Genomic DNA, 25,496 nt, shown 5'->3' with positions numbered 1-25,496 from the left:
ACATGAGTTTCGCCGGCATCATTTATTTGCATCTTCTCAACTTTAGCAGCTTCATTCTTTGCCCCTGTACATCTATTTCGCTGTTCAGTAATTTTGTGAAGAAGCAGAATCTAAGTAAAATGTAGAATTTCATGAGACTTTTTTATGAAATTCGAATGTTATTGACATCCCAGGTGAGAAAAATCTGTTTTTTTTAAACAAAGCGCTGAAATCCACAACACTCTTTTCAAGCAGCTTGCTCATGCCAAAATAAATAGCAAAAATATCTTCGAGTTTAGCAATAGCTGCTTTGAGGAGTCCAGAGGGGGTATGTGAGGCCTCCGTTATCAAAGTGTGCTGTGAACAAAAAAAAAAGCCTGGTCAGTCCCTGTTGCTATGCTTCTGTCTGATGTGAGACATGTTGCCCAAGTCTCACACTGCGTCTTTTTTAGTGTCTTATGCGCTACATAACCAGCAATATAAGTGAGCATATCGTGGCTTTTTTTTTTTCCACATATGCACTGTGGTCTGTGCGTGACACTAGTGGAGTCTCCACACCACTAAAATCTCCTCCATTGATGAGACTGTCAACGACGTCAATTGTGGCAGGCGTGGGTGGCCATTCCCAAATAAAAGAGAGCTGATCACCAGTGGCAAACAGTTCCCCTACCTAGGTGGTATTGCAAGGTTATAAAATGCAAGGACATTTATTGTAACCAAAAACTGAGCTGCAGTGGGGTGATCATTTGTGGTGGAGGAGTGACGAAAGATTCTGTATATATCTTAGAGCTTGGCCTGGCTTAAATTTGAAGTCATCAAATATCTGAAACCGGCAGACCTGAGGAATTTGAGCAGTTGCACCATGCTCTCAATTTTGACACGGAGACCTTTTGCTGTGCTCGATGAAAGGAAACCGCCAATTGTGTTCGTAGCATGTGTCTCCCATTCTTTTCAAAAATTCTAGAAATTATTTTAGAAACGCACTGTTTGGCAAATTTGGGTATAGAGCGTTTTTTTAGGCGTTCGGGAAGTCATTATTTCAATAATTCTATCCATATTTTTTAATAAAGTTCTGAGTTGGCTCCACGGGGCCACAAGCTTTCTCGACCTTGTCGGAATACAAAAATAACCCCCGAATCACCTCATAACTGAAGAATTGAAATGCTCATACCACTCTTAACTTCTCGAATGCATTCGAATGAATATGAACATTCATGATGCTCGGCATCACCTTTAGCGTCAGACTTGGCTGTCATATTTCCATGCTTCTTTTACGAATCTAACATTTGCATAACCCTCCGGGGTATTAAACCCCTCGGCAGCATTCCTTACGTTTTTCAAAATGTGTCAGAAATGAGAAAGAAAGAACAAATGGGGACCGGTACGAGGTTGTGAGGAGCCTTGTACTGAATCCTACTGGCGGTTCCTGAATGAAACAATGTCATTAAGGAACGAACCTAGATAACTTCAATGGTGGATGCAAAAAACAGTGCAATGCAATGTTTTATCGGTTAATAATATCAGAGCTTTACATCCGAAAAGTACGATATGATTAAGAGAGAGGCCTTAGCGGAAAGCTCAGGAGATTTGGACCATCCGGTGTTTTTTAACGTGCACTGACATCGCACAGTATACGGGCCTCTAATATTTCGCCTCCATCAAAATGCAATCACCACGGCCGGGATCAAAACCGCGATTTTCGGGTCAGCAGACGAGCACCGAAACCACTGTTCCACCTAGGCTGACTGTTTTATCTGTGCAAGACGTTCCAGTGTGCCCAAAGAACAGAATCAATGAAAACGTGTAGATCAAGCGAGAGCGCAAACTGAACGGCAAGGCGCAATGCCCCACCGATTTATCCTCAGCGACCAGTGCGGCACAAACCAAGCCAGTGCTCGGATAGATCGCAGCGCCCCCTGTGCACGCACGAGCGGTGTGGACACGGTCTTGCATGGGAACTTCACGGAGATGGCAGACTAGCTAGTTATTCTAGGATCATCATACAACTAGCATGACCATGTGCGCAAGGACAATAAAAAAAAATGCCAGAAATAGAAACCTACAGCGTATTAATGATGATGATAAGGCTTATTGGAAAAGAAAAGTTTCTATGTTTTGCTAGCCAAAGAAGATCAGACATGGCCTCCCAAACTGAAAGATAGTGCATGCTTCCAATTTTGGGGGCCACACAACTAGCCACTGCAAGCCAAACTCGACCAAACCAACAAGAAATTCAACATGGCGGCTTTCAAAACTGAGCGGCTTAGCCCAAAACAAAAAATTTCACCCGAAAAATCGAAGTTTAGAACAGAAGTTACCGTATTTACTCGATTCTACCGCGCCCTCGATTGTAACGCGCACCCGATTTCCACCGCGAAAAAAAAAACAAAAAAACCCTAAGACATCGATTGCAACGCGCACCCATTTTTCTCGCTGGCCCGCACGATCACACCACTCGAAAAAACGACTCCTTTCGGGAGCGTCTTCCATTTAAATATGAGGTACGGGCGAAGCTTGTGCCCATCTGACGTGTAACAGAGCATTGCCGTCACTGTAGCTTTACCATGGACCGATGTCAGCACGCGAACTTGCTTTGTTCCCTTCTTCTCGACGGTTGTGGTGCCAGGCATGTCGAAGTAAAGAGGCGTCTGATCGGCATTCCCGATTTGCCCAAGCAGGTAGCCGTTGTTGCGCCGCAAGTTTAGGACGAACCTCTGAAAACTGTGAAGCTTTTCATCGTACTCCTCCGCAAAGCTTTTCGCATATGCATGTTCCCCTTCGGAGGGAAAAGCCTTTCCTCTTCATAAAGTTAGTTAGCCAGCACCTGCTCACTTTAAACTGGCTCCGCATTAGACCTTTTTCTAAGACTAATTGCATAGCCCGCACTTGGAGCAGTTCTGTCGTCACGGGCCGCTGTGCCGCTCGCTGCTCAAGCACATGCTCGCCAAGCAGCTCTTTAATTTGTGGAAACCGACCCTGCTGTGGTCCACTGAAGCCTTTGCGTGAAGCTTTGCTGTCGACAATCTTCAGCTTTTGTTTCCGCCGATCAAGCACGCACGTTTCGGGAACTCCGAACAACCGCGATGCGGCCCGATTTTCGTCCGTTTCTGCACACGCGATGACTTTTCTTTTAAAAGCGGCATCGTGGTGCACTCGAGTTTTTGGAGTCGGCCCTTCCACGACGTCGATGCTAATGCACTACTAGATGACGAACTCCTCAGCACACGTATGAAGTGCCGCACATGGGAAACACATAGGCAGAAATGGCGGACGCGCCATGCCGACGCACGTAGGGGGCGGCCATTTTGGATTTGCCGATGGCAATAGATTGATCGTAATTTTTTTGTTCGTACTCGATTCTAACGCGCATGCAATTTATGAACTCGCCTAACCGGAAAAAAGGTGCGCGTTAGATTCGAGTAATTACGGTAGTTTTAAACATCAGTCGCCAAAATGCATTAGTGCAATGGAAACTTCGAAGGTGCATTTGTGAAGTCCGAAAAATTTGTCAGCAACTGTATCTAAATGCGACTGTGCAGCAATGAAACATGACAACGCTGTCTGCATAAATAGCGCCCCTGTTTTTTCTTAGAATAAACCTTGTTGGAAGTGGTGCCCTGCATGTGTGTTGGTCATCGTTTTAGAGCATTTTACCTCGAATCACTGAAAAGAAGGTTTGATACTCACCTGGCTGGAGTATCGGGCGTACGTATAATAGTGGCCACGATCGGCTGAGGTGCCCGAGTGGACCACCACAGCGTAGAGGACATAGGTTGGTTGCTGGCTGCTGTCAAGACCACAGTTGGAGGGCAATTCTAGGAGCTGAGGGAAGGCTACCTCGCGGAGAATCTTGGCTCGAGTTCCCGTAACACCGTCGTATGAGAAGCGCATCAGAGTCAGCACAAGATGCCTCGGGGGCTCAGCCAGAGCTACAGTGCGGCATGCGTCTCTTAAGGTGCCACACACACTGCAGTGGTATCTGCAAAGAGAAAGGGGGTGTTGTGTTAAACAAGGAAAACAGATGAGCAGGTTTCTGGTAATACATATGGTGGTGAACCTTGGCTACACGTATGTGGGGTGGCCTGAAACATTTACAATGCACCATATCCTCTCTCATACAACACACACAGAAACTATGAGAAAATGTGCTCAAAAAATGAAGGTTATGTTATAGGCGAGATTAAACTTTTTTTTATTGACCAGTCAAAAAGAGGGGACTACGGACAACTTGTCTCATTTCACTGCGAAGGTGTTTGTTGACACGTCCGCCGAGTTGGGCAATAAGCACAAGAATACAACCACCTGCCATGCTCAGTCGAACCCCACGGAGTGAGTCAATCGCAACAACAAGCACATGCTTGCTGCGTTCTCTGAAAGACATAAGGACTGGGAAACCTACCTTACAGAGATCGGTTTCCCATTTCGATCAACCATGAAGCAATAAGACTGGGTATGCGCCTTCTTTTCTGAACCTGGAAAGAGAACTGCTGAATCTGATGACGACCGTCCTCGCGAATCGTAGTGGAGTGCCAGCGGCGACATCAGCATGAGCTGAATACGCAATGCAGTTGTGCGAGAAGCTAGCAGAAGTTTTATGTAAAGAACGGCGTAATCTCAGCACTGCTAGAGCACAGCAGAAGGCGCAGTACGATCGCACGCATTGAAACATACGCTACGAAGTTGCCGATCTGATGCTGCGGTGCCATAATGTTTCCAGCGATGCTAGCAAACAGTTTGCAGCCTCATTGGCACCAAAATAGTCCCAGCCATACAGAGTAATAGAGAAGATTTCCTCGCCCATTTATCGGCTCGTGAACATGAAATGCAAACAGAGCGGCGGCCAGGTGCATGTAGGCGACTTGAACCTTTATGTGCCACGGGAGGAGCACGAAGACTACGGCCAGTCCCCCTTCAGGCCGCAGGTGGTGGGTGAGAAAGCTTGACACTGAGCGAGGAGCCCAGAGCCGCGTTACTTCCTGCATAACAGGTGGAGACAGCTCTGCAAGGCAGGCCGCGTTTGATATATTCAATGCGAGTTGTAATGGTTTGTGCGCAACACGTGTGTGAGGATTAACCTTTCCTTTATCTGTGTCGACTTTCACCAAGCAGATGGATAGTTAAAAAAAAAGAGGAGTCGCCAGGACAGCTCAGAGAGAAGACCGCTGATTCCCCGAAATCACACCCTCTCCCCCCCCCCCCCCCAACACCTTCCACGTCGCTATCGCAGCCCCTTGACAATCAAGCAACGCCACTGCCACCCTACCCCCATCACCCTCACCACCAAGCTTATGCGCAAGCGGTGCCTGGTGACCAATCGCCAGCCCAGTCGGGAGAGACAGCTGCCTCTAAGCCGCAGTGACGAGGACGTCACCACCTGGATGAGCCATGGTTGTCTGGACCCCCCACGGCCTCTGTTACCTCGAGGCCGTGGTGCAGCATACCACGGACGAAAATTCCAAGCCCACCAGACCGAAGAAGCCTAGACCAGATGCGGCAGCTCAGACCATGCTGGAGAGGGCAGCCTGACATCAGTGCTGAACGAGACGCTTCACAAAATGGCTGCTCTCAACCGTCACATCGGACTGAGTGGAGAGGCTCAACAGGGCGTGGTCTCGACCAGAGTGCTACCGGCGTTGGGTCTACTGCAGCAGTAACGATGGCAGAGGCGACAGCGGTGGTGATGACTGGCCATGATGCAAGTGGGCATGGCAGCAGCGGTGGTTACTTTGGATGCAGCGGCGACAAGTGGGGGCACCGGCTGCATCCTGGCAGAGGGCCAACCCCAGGAGAGCACGGTAGGGAACCCACCGTCCTAGCCTTCCTCGGTGATGAACAACAAAATATTCTCATGTTTCAGTTTCTGTCGTTCGGGGGCCTTCTAGCGAACGGATGGGTCACCCCGCGACCGGCGCACGCTATTCTTTTTTCCCAGCTCACGGAATGGGTTTCTTTTACCTCAGCAAAGGAACTTACCCTCGTTTGGGGGAATGATACCAAGACGTTGGTTAAGACGAGCGTGCTGACAGTGAGAGGCTCTCTTGTACCAGCCACGAGATGAAGGACAACCACCGGATACCCGCTGTGAGCCAAGGCGGTCGACGACCAAAGGCGTAAGACTCTACCCTATGTTATCTGCCTAGAACAGACAGACCTTCTGCACGACATTTATGCGTTATTGATAACGTAGCAATGAGGTGTTCTGTTGACCTGGCCTGTTGCCTTATTTGCCCAAACCCATGTAGCTGCAATGACTCGAGCTACTTTAAAGGGAGATGCTACTCGAAGACACTTTTTCTTTAATATTAACCCTAGAGCAATAAAACTTGAGCTGTTTATGGAACCTTTTAAGCTGATTTCAAATATATAATTAGTTTTCTTGCAAGTTACACACTTTTAGCTCTGCAACACGGCAAATGGAAAACCTTGACCCTTTTGCCCCCCCTCCCCCCCCTCTTTTCATCCCTAAAATTTTGTAATTTTTTACAATTAATAGTTCATAATGCTTCAAATAAAGTATACAGTGCAAATAACTAATTAGGAAGCACATACAAAATATGTAATATGCGTGAAAAATAATAGATGTAAAAAGTCCATATTTCACCAACCCTAGTAAAAGTATACATACAACTTTTTTTATTTTACAATAAAATATTGAAAGTTAAACTACATAATTGCATTTGTCATACTTTGGAAAAAATTTGGGCAAATATTCATGCAGATCCGAGCACTAGAAGTGCCCGAAAAATGAGGGGCACATTGAAAAAAAATGGCAATATTAATGTTTTGAGAAAAACGAGTTTTAAATTTAAAATAGAGTTTTTATTTATGAAAGATATTATTAAATCAGATGAAATTTGCACACCAAGAAGAACAATTCTTCTTGTAGTGGCCACTGTGACTAAAATACACCAGCACCATGAGTTTGTCCCTCTCGGCTTTTTTTGAGACAATTCCTCTTAGACATTTCGCTCATAGACAGGGCCATGAAACTCTTGCTAAACTTCCGCTCCATCTGGCAGAGCCTTGTGCCAACTGCAAGCTAGGAAGAAGTTCGACAGGACTGAGAAATCCAAACTAAGTCCAGTGTCATGCCATTTTGCAGCCATGCTTGTGCCACATACCGTCGTACTTAATGGCAATGTCGTCCCTGCTAAGTTTTCTCACTACGAGCTCTTTCGACCTCTCAAGATTGGCGCTGACATCATCCATTGCCGCATCACGAACTTTCCGGCTGACGGGTGTGAATGACTTTGATGCATTTGCTTTTGCAAGTCAACAACTGCCGCAAATTGGACCAGCTGCTCGTAGCCTATTCCTACAGAGCACGCCGCACAATGGCTTTCACTTGCAAGCAATGCCTTTTTTCATTCATAATGGAGATAATTACACGAGAAAAGCATTGTTCAGCTGTGCTGCTCGACAAGACACGGACCATGCAAATAGGTTTCACAGCACATACAGGCGCGCAGCGCCCAATAAATAGCAGTCCACGATTCGTACCATGTGATAAGCCAGTCGCGGTGCTCGAAAAATGCGCAGAAAAGTGATTCTTTTTATTTTTTGCGCTGCATCAGTGAGAGAAACTGTAGTTATTTGAAGAGTGAGGCTCGACTCTTCGACTCATACGATCAACAATGGTTAGCGGCGGCGCATTATCGGGGGAAAGGTGCTCAAAGACTGCAAACTTTCGGCCTTTTAACAGGCACCTTGTGCTCTTTAGATGAAATTTCAAAGCATTTCCAGTTAGGTCTCGACCTGTATTATTTTCTTCATAACAGTAGAGGTACTAATCTTATCAAAACCGGCAAAAATAAAAAATGGGTAATATTGAAAAAAACTTGCGTTTTTCGACCTGCATCTCCCCTTAAGGAGACGTTAATCGTGCACAGTACGGCTGTGTGTGGCTGAAACATTAGGTAGGCTTCTGCATCAGCCATACGTAGGACGGGCCCCTTCACAGTTAATTGGGGCAACCTGTATATAAACAGGGTTGATGGAAAGTAACTCCTTTTTAAGAACTGTTTATAACTTCTATACTACTCGATAAATTTTAGTGATGCAAAAAGTATAAAAATTAACTATAATAAAGTTATAAAATATATCTAATTGGCAGCTAATTTCGGCCCCCCACCCCTTCTCCCACAATACCTGTTCTCGCCTTCCATGCTCTCCGGTTCAAAGTAAGCCTCGAGCATGTCTTCCAGCGCCAGTGGCGTGGTCACATCCTGGTAGGACTCCTCCTTGACCTCAGTCGATGACTTTGATCGTGTCTGGTACACCTTGCTCTCACTGCTGCCAGCTATCCTGGACACCTCGGGGAAAGCCACGTGCAGGTCTGTGATTGCTTCCTTATTCTTGCTCTCGCCCTGGACCGAAGTCGACACATAATTCGTTTCAGAGTGTAAACACTGTTCTTGTTTCGCTAACACCAGTGCCTCATGGGTTCCAATAACTGGAACATTGTGTGAGAAGGGGTGCGAGAGCAGCAAACAGGCACTACAAAGCGGTACATGACATAGTAAATTTAGTAGCATAAATAAACCGTAATGCAGAGCACTGCAAAAAACAGGCAAAAAACAAGCAAGAGAATAAAGACACAGGATTCTCTTGCTCGTTTGTTGTCTGTTTTTTGCGCTGCACTACATTATGATTGACTCCTTCCAACTCACCCAACAAGCAACGTTACTTAGTAGCGCAAGGCAAAGCGATATGAGACACAAGGCAAATTGTGACATTGTGGCTTTGCCGAACACTATAGCCAATACCGTAAGTATTTTTCTGCGTTTCACTAGTTTAGCAATAGGTGCTGCTAGCTGTCTATCTTTTTATGTGTAAAAGTTAGTCATTGCTCACAGAGTTCGTGTATGCTGACAATAGTGTCAGAGAGCCCATTCCAATTTTTTATTCTTCAAGGCAGTGCAGAATTGAGCTTCATTGATTCGCACGTCCCGAACGACTCTGGACAGCCCTGGTTGCCGGCGCTGCATTAAATTTTCTCGGGGACCAACTGGAAGCTCCTCCCACTTGTCCGGGATCACTCAGACGCATGTACCTTTTTCGCGTGCCTTGCGGCCAAGTATCCAGTATTGCGTGCCCGGTGGCTCAGTTCAACACCCGAGACTGTCCAGCGATGTCTTTCGGGTGGCCAGCTGACGGCAGCGCGGTGCACATGCCTGTGCGGCCATCTTACGTTAGACACGGGAAATTTTCGACGCGCTCTTGATCACTATCTGTTTTTCTGTCCCCTTCTCGCATGTTCCTAGATTTCGCATCGTTTGCACACCCAGTCTTTGCCATCATTGTTCTGAGCCACGTCGAGCATGAGCGTATTCCCAAAGGTCAGGCAAACACACATTATACTCAGGAACAGCTGTGGAATGACCGCGCGAGTCTAGGATGCGTTTGCGCTCGAATAGTTCACTTACAGTAAGTCGCGTCACAACGGAAATAGGTATACTTCAGAAATATTTCTTGAAGGGTCAGTTGGTACATGATGCTGATGGGAACAGCGCGAAAAACGGGACAGAGAAAGAATGAACACACCTGGTATCATTCACTAACTGCTGTTGAGGTTGGAATCAGGTCGGCGTTGTGGCCTGTGTCACAGTCATGAAGGCAGCAGACGGCATAGCAGATGCCACAGGCCACAGCGGACGCAGACAGAATCAAGTGTGCAGATGGCCCGAGGCCACTCGGGATGGCTCGAGATTTTTGGATCATGTGCATGTGACGCAGCCACCCATGAGCCGAGGCTTCCGCGGGCCGCCGGCGAGTGGTCTGGGACTTGGTGAATCGATGAAGCTCAATTGTTAAATGTGTGTGTTTGGCCAGAAAGATGTTGAAAGCACGTGCTCATATTGAAGCAGCTCAAGAAGCGGCGTGGTCTTACAAGAAGCAGTGTGGTTTTTATACATTACGACGTCTGGGTTCAAATGGCGTTTATTCAGCCCAAGGACTACGCAGCGAACAGGCAGTTTGAGGCAGAGCGCACACACACCCGATGATGATGGTGGTGACACCCTTTGAAGATGAGGACAGAGACCCAGACGAATGATGACGATGATAATGTATAGAGGAGAAGTGTATAACGAATGCCCACAATATTAAATATTTTCACATACAATTATATAATGTTTTGTGTAGTAAGCTCATTAGAGCAACACCCCTATGAGACTGAAGGTGTAGAAGTGAAAGTGAATGCTTAATTTCTCTTACATTGATAGCCTCTTATGGTCATGGGCAATGAAGAGTGCTGCAGAATTCTGAACTGCTTCAACGAATTTTGTGAGATAATCCTGGCGGGGGGGGGGGGGGGGGGGGGACAGATGGCTGATGGATACTCAAGCTCATGGCATACTAAAGTTTGGAAGTTGCCAATTTGCTGTAAAGATTAGGCTTCCGACAGCCTGAAGTGTGTGATGCTCTTGCGGTTATCTTTTCTGTGTGTAGATCATGATAGATGAAGTGTGAAATGAACACCAGGGTATTTGTAACGATTCATAGCAAAGAGAGCGTCATTGTTTAGGAAGTATGTAAAGAATAGGTTCGATAGGTTGCCGCTGTGGGAATTGAGGCTAGCCCGCCGCCTTTGCGCGGGCTTTGCCACCGTTATTGCCATTCTCATGTCCCAACATGACTCCCCTCCTCTGCTGTCTGCCGCCTCGAGAGAGCAAGGAGTGGCGTTTTGACCCCTCTCACCCGGTAGCGAATGTCGACTGTGGCGCTGTGCGCAAGATCTCCTGAGAGGTCTCGCGCGCGTTCGTCGGGAGCGGGTCAACTGGTAGGTGTTCTGTGAGCGGGTCAGAAACTCACCGAGACAGCTGGAGCCACGCAATCTTTTCCATCCGTCGACTCCCATCGTCGGACTTTGCTGACGGCGCCTCGCGCCCGAGGCGAATGCTCATCTTTTGTTGCCCCTCTGCGTACGCTCGGCCGAAGAGTGGTACGGTGTCCTAGTGCGTGGCCAAGCTACGCCGACCCGTCTCCCATCGAAGCCAACATGAGCGCCTTTGCCCTCGCTCGAGCAACTGGGCCTTGGTTCCGGTGTCTCCGTGGATCACCTTTACCGCGGAGACGTGCTCGTGGCACCCTGCGTAGTACTTTTATGCCCGTGGCGTGGATAAGCCTATTTGCTTTCCCGCCGTGCCTGTGCAAGGGGCTGTACTGCGTTTGGTGTAGCCACAGACAATAAAGTGTTGCGACCTTGAGCAGTACTGTGTTCTTGCCATGACCACGGTTAACGTGTGCCCTACGACTCGCTAAGACCAGACCCACGCTAGTGGCCGCACTCCTTCGGGATGCGTGTCACTACAAAGACCAGCTCTCCGCTCTAGATGGTAACATTGTCACAGCTTTAGGGCCAGAATGCTTGTTATTAGGGTGAGTACAATATTTTATTTATGTTAAGGTTTAACTGAAAAAGATGCCCTTGCATGGAAATCATAACTTCTCAAGAAGTGCACTTTTTGTCTCTGACAACAAATGAACAAACTGGTCACATGAAAGATGCGATGCAGCCCAGTGCTTTTGTGATGAGTGTCAGCTAGATGACAATGGGTTCACCTACATTCCAGTGCTATACTCACATTGCAAGTAAGGCAGTGGTAAGTGGTGCAGACAGCTCCCCCAAAGACCTCCTGGATGAGTGTTTGCCCTGTGCTTTGCGAGCAACTCAGCGGGAAGCTGTGTCTTTTTTCTTCCTCATGCGACGAATCGACGAGGTAGCGAAGAAACTCGGAGCAGTCCTGCTGCTCTCCCTGCTGGAACCAAGGCGGATTGGAGGTGTGCAGAAAATCCTCAGGACACACAGCTGGTCGCTGCAGTTCGAATCATTGATCAAGTTGGGTAACGACCACCACACGTGCTCACTACGGCAACAGCCGTTCTCACTTGTCCAGGAGATAGTAGCTAGAACTGGCATGCACTGAGTAGGGCACTGCCACTAGTTGGGCAGATTACATCACTTCTACTTCTCCTCCAGAGCTCAATAATAGTGGCCGCCACACTTCACGTTTGGCATCAAGTTTTGTTATAAATATTTGTGGACACTGAATATGTCAGATGCAACAACATGGCAGCATGTAGAACTTTTTCAATGCTCAAGCATTCCTACGCTGTCAAAATGAGAAAACTGATTGATTGATTTGTGGGGTTTAACGTCCCAAAACCACCATATGATTATGAGAGACGCCGTAGTGGAGGGCTCCGGAAATTTAGACCACCTGGGGTTCTTTAACGTGCACCCAAATCTGAGTAAACGGGCCTACAACATTTCCGCCTCCATCGGAAATGCAGCCGCCACAGCCGCCACAGCCGGAGAAAACTGCCCATCTATCCACCCGCCACACAACACGATCACTGCTATATAGAAATAAATAAATAAAAGCTAGCGTGCCCCCATAGCAAAGCCCAACCAACCACCAATATTTATAACCAAATATTGATATGCACTCCTGAACAACATTACTAGACAATTTCAGATGTCAAACTCCACCGCGGCACCTGACCTCTTTCTGTAACACCCGTGGAGCGGTGCACGTAGCGCTGGTAGAGGCAACGGGCAGAGGCGCCGAAGTGCATGCTTTTTTTTGGTCACTTTGGTTTTCTGTGTGCCAGGATAATGCTGCGGGCTTTGTGATAAAAAATTACTCCAACTCTTGCTAAAAGGAGCCATGAGGAGATGCAAAGCAGCACCTGTGGTGTACACCATGTTTGCATCGGTTTGAATGTGTGTTTGTGTTTTTACATTAATGTTCCCTTTTATGTTGCGTATTTAGTGCTATCGCCATATTTGGCGTTAGTGGCGTCGGCACCGTTGAAGCCCCAACGTTAAAGTTGTTTAGCAAAGCGTTCTGCACGTGTGTTGGACTAGCGTTATCTGTCCGCTGCCGACGCGTGGGCTCGACGCTGATGCTTGACTTCGATGTCAGTGTTGCATACGACGGGGTTTGCTTGCCGAGACTGCCACTGCATTTTGGCATATCGAGCTTGTGTTTAATCTGTAGCAGTTCCAGCTGACGTTGCCGTTTGCGCTGGGTTTCCTTTGACCGGAGCTTGGAGTCCGCTTAACAACCTTTACATTGCGCTTCAGCGCGTCAAGCCTTCCGCTTCTTCATTTGCTGTTCCGCGATCTCGCCTGGCTTGTAATGCTGAAAACTAGAGTGTAAGGGGGAGAGGCCACAGCCACACACAGCCAGTGATACAGGTCCGCGCTAGCGAGAGTTCCAGCGTGTTCTGACTAGGCGTTGCTTCATCGCGCGTCTACAGTATCTTGTTTCTAGACACCATCACTTGTTTGCTGAGAGAGTGTAAAGAGTGAGGCTTTAGGTGAGACCACAGCGACTTTCCTAGCCCCTTACACAGGCTGGACGCGCTAGTGCATTCTAGGGTGCTGGAAGTGTTTGGGCCAGATGTTACGCATGTGCAGTAGGGGTGCTCACGTCGCACGTCGAACCAAAGCCCACTCTAAGATGCTTTGCATTTAATATGCATCAGTGTTTAGCAAGCACGTAGCCAGAAATTTTTTCAAGTGGGAGGGGGGGGGGGGGGGCACCTCTTAGGTTTCAGGGAGGGCACCCCCTTGAATTGGTCATTTTTTGCTCCCAATGCCATGGCGAAAAAACTTCGTGGGGGGGTGGCACGGGCCCATGGTGTGCCACCCTTGGCTACGCCCCTGGTGTTTTGTGACCAGCTGCAGGAGTGGCTACGACTCAGTGCGATCTTCGAGCGAGAAGAGCCTCTTTTTCAGGCCACTGAATACTGCTTCATGTCTTCGCGAATGGCAGCACGCTATTCTGAGGCTCGACAAAGCTCTTGTGTCATGTGTGACTTGCACTTATAGTCAGAAGACCTCGTTGGATATTTTATCAACAACGTCAATGGAGAAGTGGTCACTGTACCACTTGATAAGTGGCCGCTAAAGTAAGACGCTGTATGTCTCTTTCTCAGTAGTCCAAAATATTTCTCAAAGTTTTCAAAGAAGAGCAAGCTTCTCACTGTGCAACCAGGCTTTGACGTTAAGCGCTGCAAGAATCGAAATGGAGCCAAAATGAAAACGCAGTGCCCACTGGTTCTGACCATGATGAAGGAGTGTGCTCCACAGACAACAGGGTTACCATCAAAAGCTCTGCATTGCTCTTCGATGAGCTTTCGACCATCGCTAGAGCTCGCAAAAAAGTACAAGACGGAAAGAAAGAGCAGGGACACACATTCTGGATGGTTTATAATGATCTATAGGAATGCTGCCTCCCTGTTTTTGACTTTTCGCTGCGCAGACCATATGCTCACAATCACAGGCGAAGTGAATTTTTTATCGTTATGCAGATGCATTTTTACGCGAAGAATATAAATTTTCGACAAAAAAACATTCACAAGGTACCTGTAGCAAACAAGAAAGCACTTCTTTCGTGAATATTGCCAAACAGGCTTTTGTAGTTTTTTGTCATCTGGCCCGTTATACACATACATATAACAATATACCTCGCACGAAAAGCCTCAATGTCCTATTCACTCACCCATAGTTGTTTTTTACAGAGTGCACAAAGTAAGAAAAAAATTCCTTGAGGACTTGGTGCTAAGAAGAGCAGCGACACATAAGAGAATGAGACAGGGAGAAGTGACATTCATACGGCGGCGCATTGCTGCTTTGTGAAGCTTCCGTAGCAACCGGGCCGATTGTGGCGGCAGCGCCACCTCATGAGAGGAGACGGAAGAGGGCCACATTTTCGCACCGCTCCAAGGCCGAGTTTGACAACTGACAGGATCTAGTAACGCTGCTCCCAAAGATAAGTAATATCCTCTGTAAGTATTATCCAATACTGGCAAGCAACGAGCACCTTAGAAAAGCGTTTCCTTAAGTACCAAAGGCCTTTTGTTGTCTTAATAAGAATTTCAAGGACATGTTAGTGCATGCAAAGGTAAACCCACATTCTACTGCCCACATAACACTGTGCTATCTTCCAAGATGTAACAATTGCAAACACCTTTAAGATGACAATATACACTAAAATCCTGAACAAGTGCACCCCCCTCCCCCCCTCTCCTATACAATGAAAGATAATCTGACAATATTTGGGTGGGGGAGGGGAGGCGGGTTTGCTCAGTCATGAAGCGAAATTTAAGATGGCAGGCGAACCAAGAGCCACTGAGAATAAAAATGATGATTGATTGATATGTGGGGTTTAACATCCCAAAACCACCATATGATTTTGAGAGATGCCCTGGTGGAGGGCTCCAAAAATTTCGCCCACCTGGGGTTCTTTAGCGTGCACCCAAATCTGAGCGCACAAGCCTGCATTTTCGCCTCTAACCAAAATACAGCCGCCGCAGCCGGGATTTGATCCCGCGACCTGTGTGCCAGCAGCTAAGTATCTTAAATCAGCACCTTAGTACCTTAGCCACTTGACCACTAGGGCGGGGCAGAATAAAAAAAATGCACAGCCGTGGTTCCAATAAAATGCTTCATTTAGAATGCACTCCTTCGAAAACAGTGAATGAAACTGAAAATAGCAGAAGAGAAGGGTGCCTCTATCATTGAAACATCGTGCAAATCTCAAAAAAAGGAAGGGGCCACTTCCTCAGGTGGGGGCGCTTCCTCGGTATTTAACGGTAGTTAAAAGCACCACAAGAGATAACTTCCATCCCATAAAATCTAGTTTTACCTGTGCTAGTTCAAACCTTATCTACATGGTCAAATGTTCATCGGTCCCAAACGGTAAATTGTAGAAACGACACAGTCCGTTAGTATTAGATTTAATGGGTGGCCACAAAAAAGAAATTACTTAACGCAGAGAATTTAATGTAGCAGATCACACTTGTCGTACTTCAGTCAAACTTAAGGTCCCCAAGAGAGAATATACACCGAGTCACACCTTTATTTACAATTTCAACACACCCCAGCCAGCAGCTATAAACATTTTTATGGGGGCTCTTGAATTCGTCTGATATGGTAAACACAGCAAGAACCAATGAGTGTTGCGCCTTTATTCAAGGAATTCCTAAATTACCATTGGTGCTTCCTCTTACAACTGTAATTCAGCGAAAGATCTCCCCACTGACCTGACTCATTCGAGGACACACCAGCTGCCAAAGCTGCTCGATATACGAAACAATGTCTGAATCAGCTTGCAGCCTAAAAACACAAGAACAAGCGCTACAGAAATTTCGGCCCGAGAACGGACTGCCCCGCAACCAGTTTTCACCGCACTTTCTTGTTTGGCTGTGGGTGCTTCCCACTTCTGCACCGGGTATCTCTATGAAATTCGTCAGCAGGTATCACAAACCCTACGGACTCCTTCAGCAAACTTCTATCAACTACCTCATCGAATCTCTCATGCTCACAGTTGACCTGAGCTGCCGAGGCCACGTAACCGTTCACATGGATCGCCTCAAACCGTTTCGCAAACCTCTTGTCCTCACGACACCTTAGAACAGCTCCACCTTTAGGGAGGGGAAAATATGGAATGAAGAAATACATCATAAAGACTCCGCAGTCACATCGTCAGCACTAAGCAGGGGAAACTCGAGCTGGAAATTGCTATTTAGCCGGCTAGGCCTACGCTCCTGTGCTATAATATATTTCAGTTTCACATGTCAAGACAACGTTTAAGTTTTTATTATACCTAAAACATCATCATCTTTATTTTTATGCTCACTGCATGACAAAAGCCTCTCTTAGCATAACCAGAGTGTTGCACTACATGGAAACATCCCAGTGCTCACCTGTGATAGAGCCAGGAATGCAAACAACTTCTGCAGGCTCTTCAGGATGGTCCTTGGTGGTAAAGTGTCAGTTTGAAGCAGCTGGTTTCTCAAGCTACAAGCAGTGAAAGCACATGTGCTATGAAGATCCCACACAAGCATTCACAAACCATCCTAGAGAGAATATCAATTTATTTCAAATGGTAGGAACCATTTCAGGACAACTGTTAATTGAAGCAATGTCACCCTGCCACGCCATGTACCACTCCTTTCGTCCCAATTGACATGCTAGGCCATCTATCAATGCCAGATGTGTTTAATTATTAGTTGTGTCTAAACTATCATGCACTAAGCCTTTTAACGAAGGCAGTAATTTTACGGAAGAAAACCAAGCACACGTTCTCAATAAAGTGGAGCAGCTGCTAGTATTATCTCTTTCCCTACTGCAACTATAGTGCATTAACTGCGGATCATAGAAACATTCAGCCTCATTCCTGGACTCATTCCTGGACATATGGCACCCTCTATTGCGAGTAATTTAATTTTCCCTGAGGTGACTTTGATATTTACAAAAAAAAACTGTTATGAGATCACAAGGGTCACGTGAGGCAAGTTGTCCGCCACTGCCAACAGTGTCCATAACCACTATCACACGAAATTTTTTCTCACGAGTTTTCTGATTCAATTGAGTTAAAAGGTCCGAATAGAACTCCCCGATCATGGTTTTACCCTATTCAAGATAATCCACAAGCAGAATGCCTTTATTGTCCCAAAAACAGACAGAGGCCATCTCCTTTACTGCGGAAGGTTTGACTTTATTTGGTGCAGAAGACCTGGTTTCAGACCACTGCTTTGAATGTGGTTTCGATTCTGGTGTGTAATGGTAAATCCAAGTTTCATCCATTATTATAAATGTGCGAGACAGTCTGCTAGATTTTTGTTATACAGCTCCAAAGCATGCTGTGACATCATCATGCAGTTGCGTTTCTGCTCAGGAGTAAGGATGTGTGGCATCCATCTTGCACTGAGCTTCTTCATATGTAGTTCATAGTACAAAATGTGACCTACACTTTTCACTGAGATACCAACCTCCACGGCAGTTTCGCGCAACTTCACTTTCCTGTCTTCCAAAACCATATCGTGCACACGGTCAATCAATTAAGGAGTTGTTCGCGCGGGTCATCTTCAATGCTATCTCTCCCTCGCTTAAACTTAGCAGCACATTTCCTGACTGCAGAGTATGAAGGTGAATATTTCCTGTAAACTTTAACAAACCATTTGTAAGCTTCATTTGGAGAGAAACCTTCTTTTACAAAAGAACTTTGTCCGGTACTCAAGCTTCTGCATCCTTTACGGTGCTTTTCACTACACCCTGTGATCAACTGTCAAAGCCAAACTGCTGGTCACCACTGGATGGCGTTTCATCCGAGAATTGCAGAACCTTATATGAACGTGCACATCAGTTCCAGCTCACGTGATTCTTACTGAGGCTGAGAACTTTTCAGACCACCCTTGTAAACCTCCAGTACCTCCCCCTCCCCCCCCAAAGCAGCGTAGCGGCCTTTTGCTTGTAAATTCAAGCATGCACACACGGTGCGACTGGTTACGGTTTCGTCCTGCTAGTAGTTAACACTTCTCGCACCTGCAAAGCTGATTGCTGTCTGGTTTCCAACCTCTCACAGGGTGACTACTTCTGATTCTCTCATTTATTGCTGCTCAGGGCACAACTACATTTGTTTTTGTGTGGCGGTACACTAAGCAAAAAACACTGCTGTGTTTATGTTTTCTGTTTTGGGAAAAAAAAACTATCTCGATTTTGTAAGCAATAAGATGTATCATAGCTTTTCCACTCATTTTTCAGCCCGCTTGGGCGCACAACCATAGATATATTTTTCGTGCGCTCACTTGTGCAGTGCGTGTACGCTATAGAAGTGCACGCTGGTTGCTCTGCTGCTAGTGAATCGAGCGGCCATTCTCCTAATGGGGACGTCTTGGTCTCCAAATGCCAAATCTGATTAATTGGATTTCAGTTGATCAGAAGAAGATTTACTTACAAGTTCCAACTTCGACAATCATGACAAAGCAACAACTCGAAAGCGTGTGCGACGATACAAATATGATCGGATCAAAGGTGACCATTCCTTAGTGCTTAGTGTTATAGCAAAGTTTCTTTTCAAAAAAAAGTACTCTGGTGCACATAATTTTATATGACAGTGAGCTACATTTATTCTAATGCATAATTCTTATTTATAAAAGATTGTGAAAGTGTTTCTGTTTAGGATACTTCTTGGTGTTTGAATAAACTACGTGCACATAACAACACTAAATAGTTTTGTCACTTTACGGTCACGAAAAAAAAGTTTTGGGTATTTCATAAATAGAAATGTTTAAAGAATTTATTCCAGCAAAAAAGAAAGATTACCTATGTTTGGCACGCATTTCACAAAAAAATTTCACCTTGAAAGGATTAACAAGCAGCAGAGAGTCTGAGTGTATCGGATCTCAAAGAAGTGTTCTATTGGCAATCAGACCTGTGCGCCGGTACTGAATATGCCGGCAACGACACGCGGGTGTTTTATTCTCCGCTGGCGGCGGCTCATCAAATAGGCGGTGGCGCGGAAGGGGCGGGGGGTATGTATTTTAGGGTTAGGAGAAGAGAGCAAAGAATCATTCGAATTGAGAAAAATGGAAAGGAATTTGCCAATACCATGGAAATATGGACAGTCTCCTTGAGCAAAGCTCTGTATAACTAGATTTCCCTTCGGCTCTGCGCAGCATGCTGGTGGTGTTCCGTGGCTCCGAAGTATGATGGTGGAAGCCACCTTCATTTTCTTGTGCTGCCCATTGCCCTTTTTGGCAGGAATTCGGTAGGAGCCGAGAAAAACCGCCATCGCCAGGATGGAAGTCTCCTTTATAAAAAAGTGCCTCGCGAGCTTTCCGCTATGGAAGGGAGCATGCGCTGCCCCATCGGGAAGGGGCGGATTGGACCCACCAATGTCTGTGCCTTAGTTTCTTAAGACGTAAATATTGTCCTAGCGGCAATATAAACAGTTGTGAATACCTTTTGCCTTGACTAGCACGCACATAGTATTGAAAAATAAGGTGCAAGGAAAAAGCGTAGGCATGCAGCAACATGTGACCGGGCGCTTAAGTGACGGGAAGTTGCTATAACTTGTGATGTACACGTATCCCGAAGGAGTACGGCCACTAGCGTGGGTCCGGTCTTAGCGAGCCGCAGGGCACGCGTTAACCGTCGCCGGGGCGAGAACACGATACTGCTCAAAGTCGCAACACTTTATTGTGGCAACACCAAACGCAGTAAAGCCCGTTGCAAAGGCGCGATGGGAAAGCAAATGGGCTTATCCACGCCACGGGCACAAAAGTACTACACAGGGTGCCACGAGCACGTCTCCGCGGTAAACATGATCCACGTCAGCGAAGTCCGACGAGCCCCGAGCGACGGGAGCTGACGGACGGAAAAGATTGCGTGGCTCATCATTTGCAGTCCCGGAGAGTATCTGTTTGCCCGCTCCCAACACAGCGCGCGAAAACCTCTCGGGAGACTACGCGCGCGGCGCCACAGTCAACATCCGCTACCGGGTGAGGGGGTTAAACGTCACTTCACTCTCCCAGCGCGGCAGACAGCAAAGGAAGGGAAACATGTCGGGACATGAGAACGGCAGAAAAGGCGGCAAAGCCCGCGCAAAGGCAGCGGGCTAGCCTCAGTTCCCACAAACTGAACTAATTTTGTCCGAAGGACCACTGACATCGCATACTTTTATTTGCAATAAATTATGCTACCTCAGCAGGGTAGTGAAGAATTCTGACAATTCATACTGCAATTTTGTAGCATGGCAGACACTCACCGTGAGGTCATGTAAAGTGCCTGGAGGACGCTGTTGGCATAGCACGTGTTGCCCAGGTTGAGCAGCCCAACAAGCTCAGCCTCACGACGTACCAGGGCAGATGGCTCTCCCACAATGCCTCCTATGTAGCGCTCTGTGGCCGAAGACAACCGGTACTGGTTCAGGAGTTGCTGCATGTCATCTACACTAGGTGTAGCTGCCGACACATCCTGAAACAGTGGCCATCGTGATACTTATTTACAGAAGCAGTCCTCTCTTTTCCACAGCTGATTCACTGTCATTAGAGCTGTGCAATCCAGACAAATATTCGGGATGAGCACTCGCCTTAATTCCACAGCAAACATGCAGCGAATTCCACAGGAATGCAGGAAACATGCAAACTGTCTTGCCAGGTGTTGAATGGCATATCACTGGCTTAAGCGAGGTTCAAAGAACTGGGGCGCACATTCAGGGCCGACTAATACTTTTTTATAAAAGGCTTTCTGAGAAGCAAGATTATTGCTCAGGGTTCCTATTTAACATTATGGGTAACATTAACGAATTAAACGGTATCAATGCAAGGGCAGCAAACCTTGTGATAAAAATAAATTAGAGATCTATGTAGTTTATCTAAAGACCAGCTTCCATCCTACTATCTAGCTCATAATAATACAAAGGCTTGCTCCAAGGCTGGCTATGATGAGAAGAAGCTAGAACAGTTTTATCATGAGGAGGCTGAAGTGACAATCTTGGGGGAGTACAATGCAAAAGTAAGAAGAAAACAGAAGGGGGAAGAAGCAACTTGGGCGCAGGAATAGCAGAGGGGAGATTCTCTTCATAAAGCATGAAGTGGACATCAAGAAGCTGAGACGCCTGTTGACAAGCCCTCAGAGCTTTTTCAGGCATAGGTGAGCTGTTTGTTAACTACAGCAAAGTAAAAGCATTCTTTTTTTTAACAACTTCACAGTCTTTGGGGAGTCCAAAAGATCAAGATGTTGACTGTGGATAAAGTATGTACAGCGTTATGCCACAGGCATGATCCTCGTTCAGGAGCGCTTCTTTCCATGAGAACGAGCGCAGTTCAGACAAATTCCCCCCCCCCCCCCCCTCTTTTCTGCACCACCTTCCACGCAGAAGGCGGCACTGTGCAGTTCCGGGCAAAGCGTCGCCCCCTTCATCGAGCCACCGTGCCGTTCCCGGGAAAGCTTCACCTTCTCCTCCAAGCACCGGGAACTGGTCTTGTAGAAGAGACCAAAACGTTATTTAAGGACGTGCCTGCCCCAGTTTAGAGGATTTTGCCCCAGCCGACGTTGTGGTGCTGGCCGTCTCTGTACAAACTATAACCTATTATAGTGAACATTCCTACCTGTTGCTGTTTTCAAAACCAATTGCCTCCCTATTCTGCCTCTGGGCGAAGGCCTCAGTGAAGTTCGTTCAACTGCTCACTGCCCTTGGCTACCACTACCATCGCGCCACAGCGAATTCCTAACAGTGGTGGCAGCGGTGAGATCTCATCAAACCTGACTTCATAACACCAGTAACAATTTGGCGAGTAAGATTGAACAAATGTGCATTTGCCAGGAGGTCTCATTTTGAGCTGGCAAATCACCTTGAGTGCATCTAGCACGGCATCGTAGAGGTCAGGAAAGCCCGAGTGCAGGTACATCATAGTGTACGACAGGCTGGCCAGCTCCTGAAGAACTGGGTCATTCTGCAGTTGCTTCACAAACAGCGGCAGATGAGGCAGGATCTGCACAGTGATGGCAGGAGTAAGGTTCACTGAGACACATGAGTTCCTGGTCAAATTAAAGGCCTGCAATGACTCGAAAAATAATACTTATTGCAAGCTTAGACACGATTATGAGGCATACTGCAGTGTTGTTATTTAACATGCACCTGAATCTACTCGCATGAGTGGTTTTCACATATCCCCAATACGGGTGCCGTGCATCAAACCCTTTAGCTCAGCAACACGACACCCAGCATGCAGAGCTACCATAGAGGGGGGTACCCAGAAAAATACATTACACAAAACCTTATCAATGAGCTTTGGCTGCTGATGCATGTGCATTCTGAGTTCACCACCAAACCTTAGAAGCAAATCTTGAACACCAAAGATGGTATTATGGCTTTCATGCTCATTTCTGTGCTCTTATGTGCAGCACAAAGAACTTAAAAAAGATGTTTTCAGTGGCTAGGTTAGGGTAGCTTCAGTTTAAGAAGTAATCTGTCCAGTCTGGAAAAAAAAAAGAGAGTGACAAACCTTGTGGAAAAGAGCCGGAGAGTGCTGGTATGATAGCAGCATAAAAGCCAGCACTGGGAATGCGCACTTGCGGGTCAACGGCTGCACAGCCCTGCAGAACACCTGGGACACGAAACAGGGTTGTTCGATATTAACGCCTTGAAAACCATGCATGCCACTGATCAACATTTCCAATCCAGTGAGTACAGCCACACGTTCACATCTGTGTAGAGCGTACGAGCAGCTGGCATTGCTCTACGAGGTGACACCTTGTGGCAGTTGCGGCCTCTGACAAAATGTATCCCGAAGCATGCAAGGCTCGATATACATGCTGACCTGTTTTGAGCAAGTGACAACATTCAAAGGTGCACTTGCATAACGAGGATGCACGCTCCCTCAGGGAACCTTCGGCATATCAAATCCAAAAGATGATACGTTTCTGTTGATAACACGTGCCTAGTAGGAGTTATCTGTACATGCCCTTGCAATTATTCAAATAAGCATGCACAGCGTGCCTTTGCAGTCGTTAGTGTTCGTGATGTCTTGACTTCCTTCTAGTGTCCATTTTGCACGCCCTGTTCTTTTTAGAATGAATACTTACCAACCAGTTAAGCTCTCTTTAATTCTCAGAGTGCAATGCGCCATAAGCATGATGCTCTTTATCTACTTCTATGTCAGAAATCTCCAGTCAGCTGCATTACTGAGCGCATACAGCCATCCACAAACCAATGACACTGCACCCCCGCAAAAAAGCTCATGTCGACCAACTGAAACCTCAGTGCAACTCTTGACTATACTCCATTTGAACACCACCGTTCAGCACTACAAAGGTTACGGGGTGTAAGCAAGCAATACGTTTGCACAGCAAAACATAGTTCCAGGTATAATTACCTCACAATTGATAGGCTTGAGACATTAACACTTGTTTGGCATGTGTTACGTCACATTGATACATGATATTGTTTGTTCTTCACATTGATGTCATATGCCCTTAATTGCTGTATCAGAACTGCCGGTAACTGTGGTAACAAATCAATATGGCAGCACCAATGCACATGCAACAGCCCACTAAGAAGCGAACTCGCTTTTGCTGTTCACCCACTGCACTGGCAGTAAAAAAGGAATGGTGAAATGTGCTTTATGCCAACTCGCGTTGCTTCTTTACCTGCTAAGCCCAATGCGCTGAGAATTTGGTAATGGTTCTTGGAATTAGTGCAGTATAGTCACGAGTACATTGCTGTCCAAGCATAACCCTAAAGTAAATACAAGTGCCAGTTTGTAACTTACAGGCCACACAGCACACGACGGCCAGCTGCGTAATATTGAAGCGGAGTGCACCAGCTGCGATGGGTGCAGCCATTTTCTTTTCTCAGCAATGCCGTTTATTCACTTTGCTCACCCTACACCGAGCAGATGAATACATGTGTGGAGGCTAATAGGCCTTCCTAGTGGCTAAGGGGCTTATAGCCTTGACAGTGCTGAAAGGAGATGGAGTATACCTCCCATTTCAGAGGTTTCTAGGATTGTTTTTAGCTCACTGGGGGGTGGTTGTAGTGACAAGTATAGAGAAGATTTATAAGAAAGTTGTTCTTGCTTCTTGCACTTCCTCTGCCCAACCATCTTGCCAGCGTTTCTTGGTTCCCAGAACTATAAATGCCTAAAGTGCTTGATGCTAAATGGGTGCTGTACAAACTTGATAGATGCTCTCTGTTGGAATTTTCTTCCACTACGTTTATTGCATCTTCACCATAATTTCAAAAATATATATATATATAGAACAAAAGAAGCTGCAGAATTGGTTTCAGGTATTTTATTACATCGACTAACATAAGTTACATGTGAAAGTGTAAAAAAGAAAGACAATGCAGCATAAAAACACAGAACACATGCAGTAAGCCTTGATAACGTACAGTGACTGCTAAATGGGTAAAATGCCAGATTATTGTCAAGAAGAATGATAGAACATTACACAACCATATACTGATGAGTATTTGGTGCAAAATATGTTCGTAATATTACAGTGACTTTTACTAAGTTAGATACCAGGGACATGTCGCAATCACTATTTATTTAGGAGAAGTGCCGATTGACATAAGAGATAGGTCTTAAAATATTCTTGAAATTCTTGATAAATTATGGTAGCACTTCTCGTTGTAAGTGTGAGAGTGTGTATGTGTGTATGTGAAGATTTGAAATATGCAATTATGTTTCTATTAAAATATGTAGTTTTTAAAATATCAAGCATTTCAATGCGCACATTGCACTGTCATCTTTTTTATGTTTTTGTTCGCTAGCGCTGAACATGCTTTCGAGAGCTCTTTTTTCCAGCCATATTTTTCCTAAACTGAAAGGGTTATAAGTAGATCAGAATATCTAAACAATCAGGAATGAAAACTGTATAAAAAAAAAAGAAATTAATGTTCTAAACACATTTGAACAAAGATTTGGTGTGCGGAACATATGCCACTGAAATCCCAGCTTGACGTCAACTCCCTCTTTAATTGTGAATGCAATTGTGAATGGAGCCCGAATGGCTGCTTTGCTACAATATATTTCGCTCCTCAAACGGCCACTCACCAGGCCCCACACCGAATTTTAATTAGACAGTGGAAGTTGTTGGGTGTCTGACGAGGAACGTTTTGCCATAAAAATTTTTCGAATCGGTTCATCACGAGCGGAGAAAACAGGTGTTTCAAAGCGGCGCAAAACAAGGATGAGAGAATGCGAGCTCG

General features: G+C 46.2%; 1 protein-coding gene across 4 annotated transcripts in view; it reads right to left on the bottom strand.

Moving 5' to 3' along the window:
• The window catches only part of DUBAI (Deubiquitinating apoptotic inhibitor), a 119,898-nt gene that overhangs the window by 24,483 nt on the left and 69,919 nt on the right, over positions 1-25,496 (bottom strand). For 3 of the 4 annotated variants that reach the window (XM_075882270.1, XM_037429349.2, XM_037429342.2), the window contains exons 7-13: positions 22,786-22,887; positions 22,132-22,272; positions 20,544-20,752; positions 16,699-16,792; positions 11,565-11,795; positions 8,128-8,345; positions 3,667-3,958 (exon numbers count right to left, since the gene is read on the bottom strand). In XM_075882270.1, coding sequence (XP_075738385.1) covers positions 3,667-3,958; positions 8,128-8,345; positions 11,565-11,795; positions 16,699-16,792; positions 20,544-20,752; positions 22,132-22,272; positions 22,786-22,887 — 1,287 coding nt within the window. The remainder of the gene's footprint in view (positions 1-3,666; positions 3,959-8,127; positions 8,346-11,564; positions 11,796-16,698; positions 16,793-20,543; positions 20,753-22,131; positions 22,273-22,785; positions 22,888-25,496) is intronic. The other variant, XM_075882271.1, reaches the window with a different exon arrangement.

The sequence above is a fragment of the Rhipicephalus microplus genome, chromosome 2 (genome assembly GCF_043290135.1).
Source record: "Rhipicephalus microplus isolate Deutch F79 chromosome 2, USDA_Rmic, whole genome shotgun sequence".
In the NCBI taxonomy this organism is placed as follows: domain Eukaryota; kingdom Metazoa; phylum Arthropoda; class Arachnida; order Ixodida; family Ixodidae; genus Rhipicephalus; species Rhipicephalus microplus.
The sequence above is the reverse complement of the archived record's forward strand: the minus strand, read 5'-3'. Positions and strand labels throughout refer to the sequence as shown.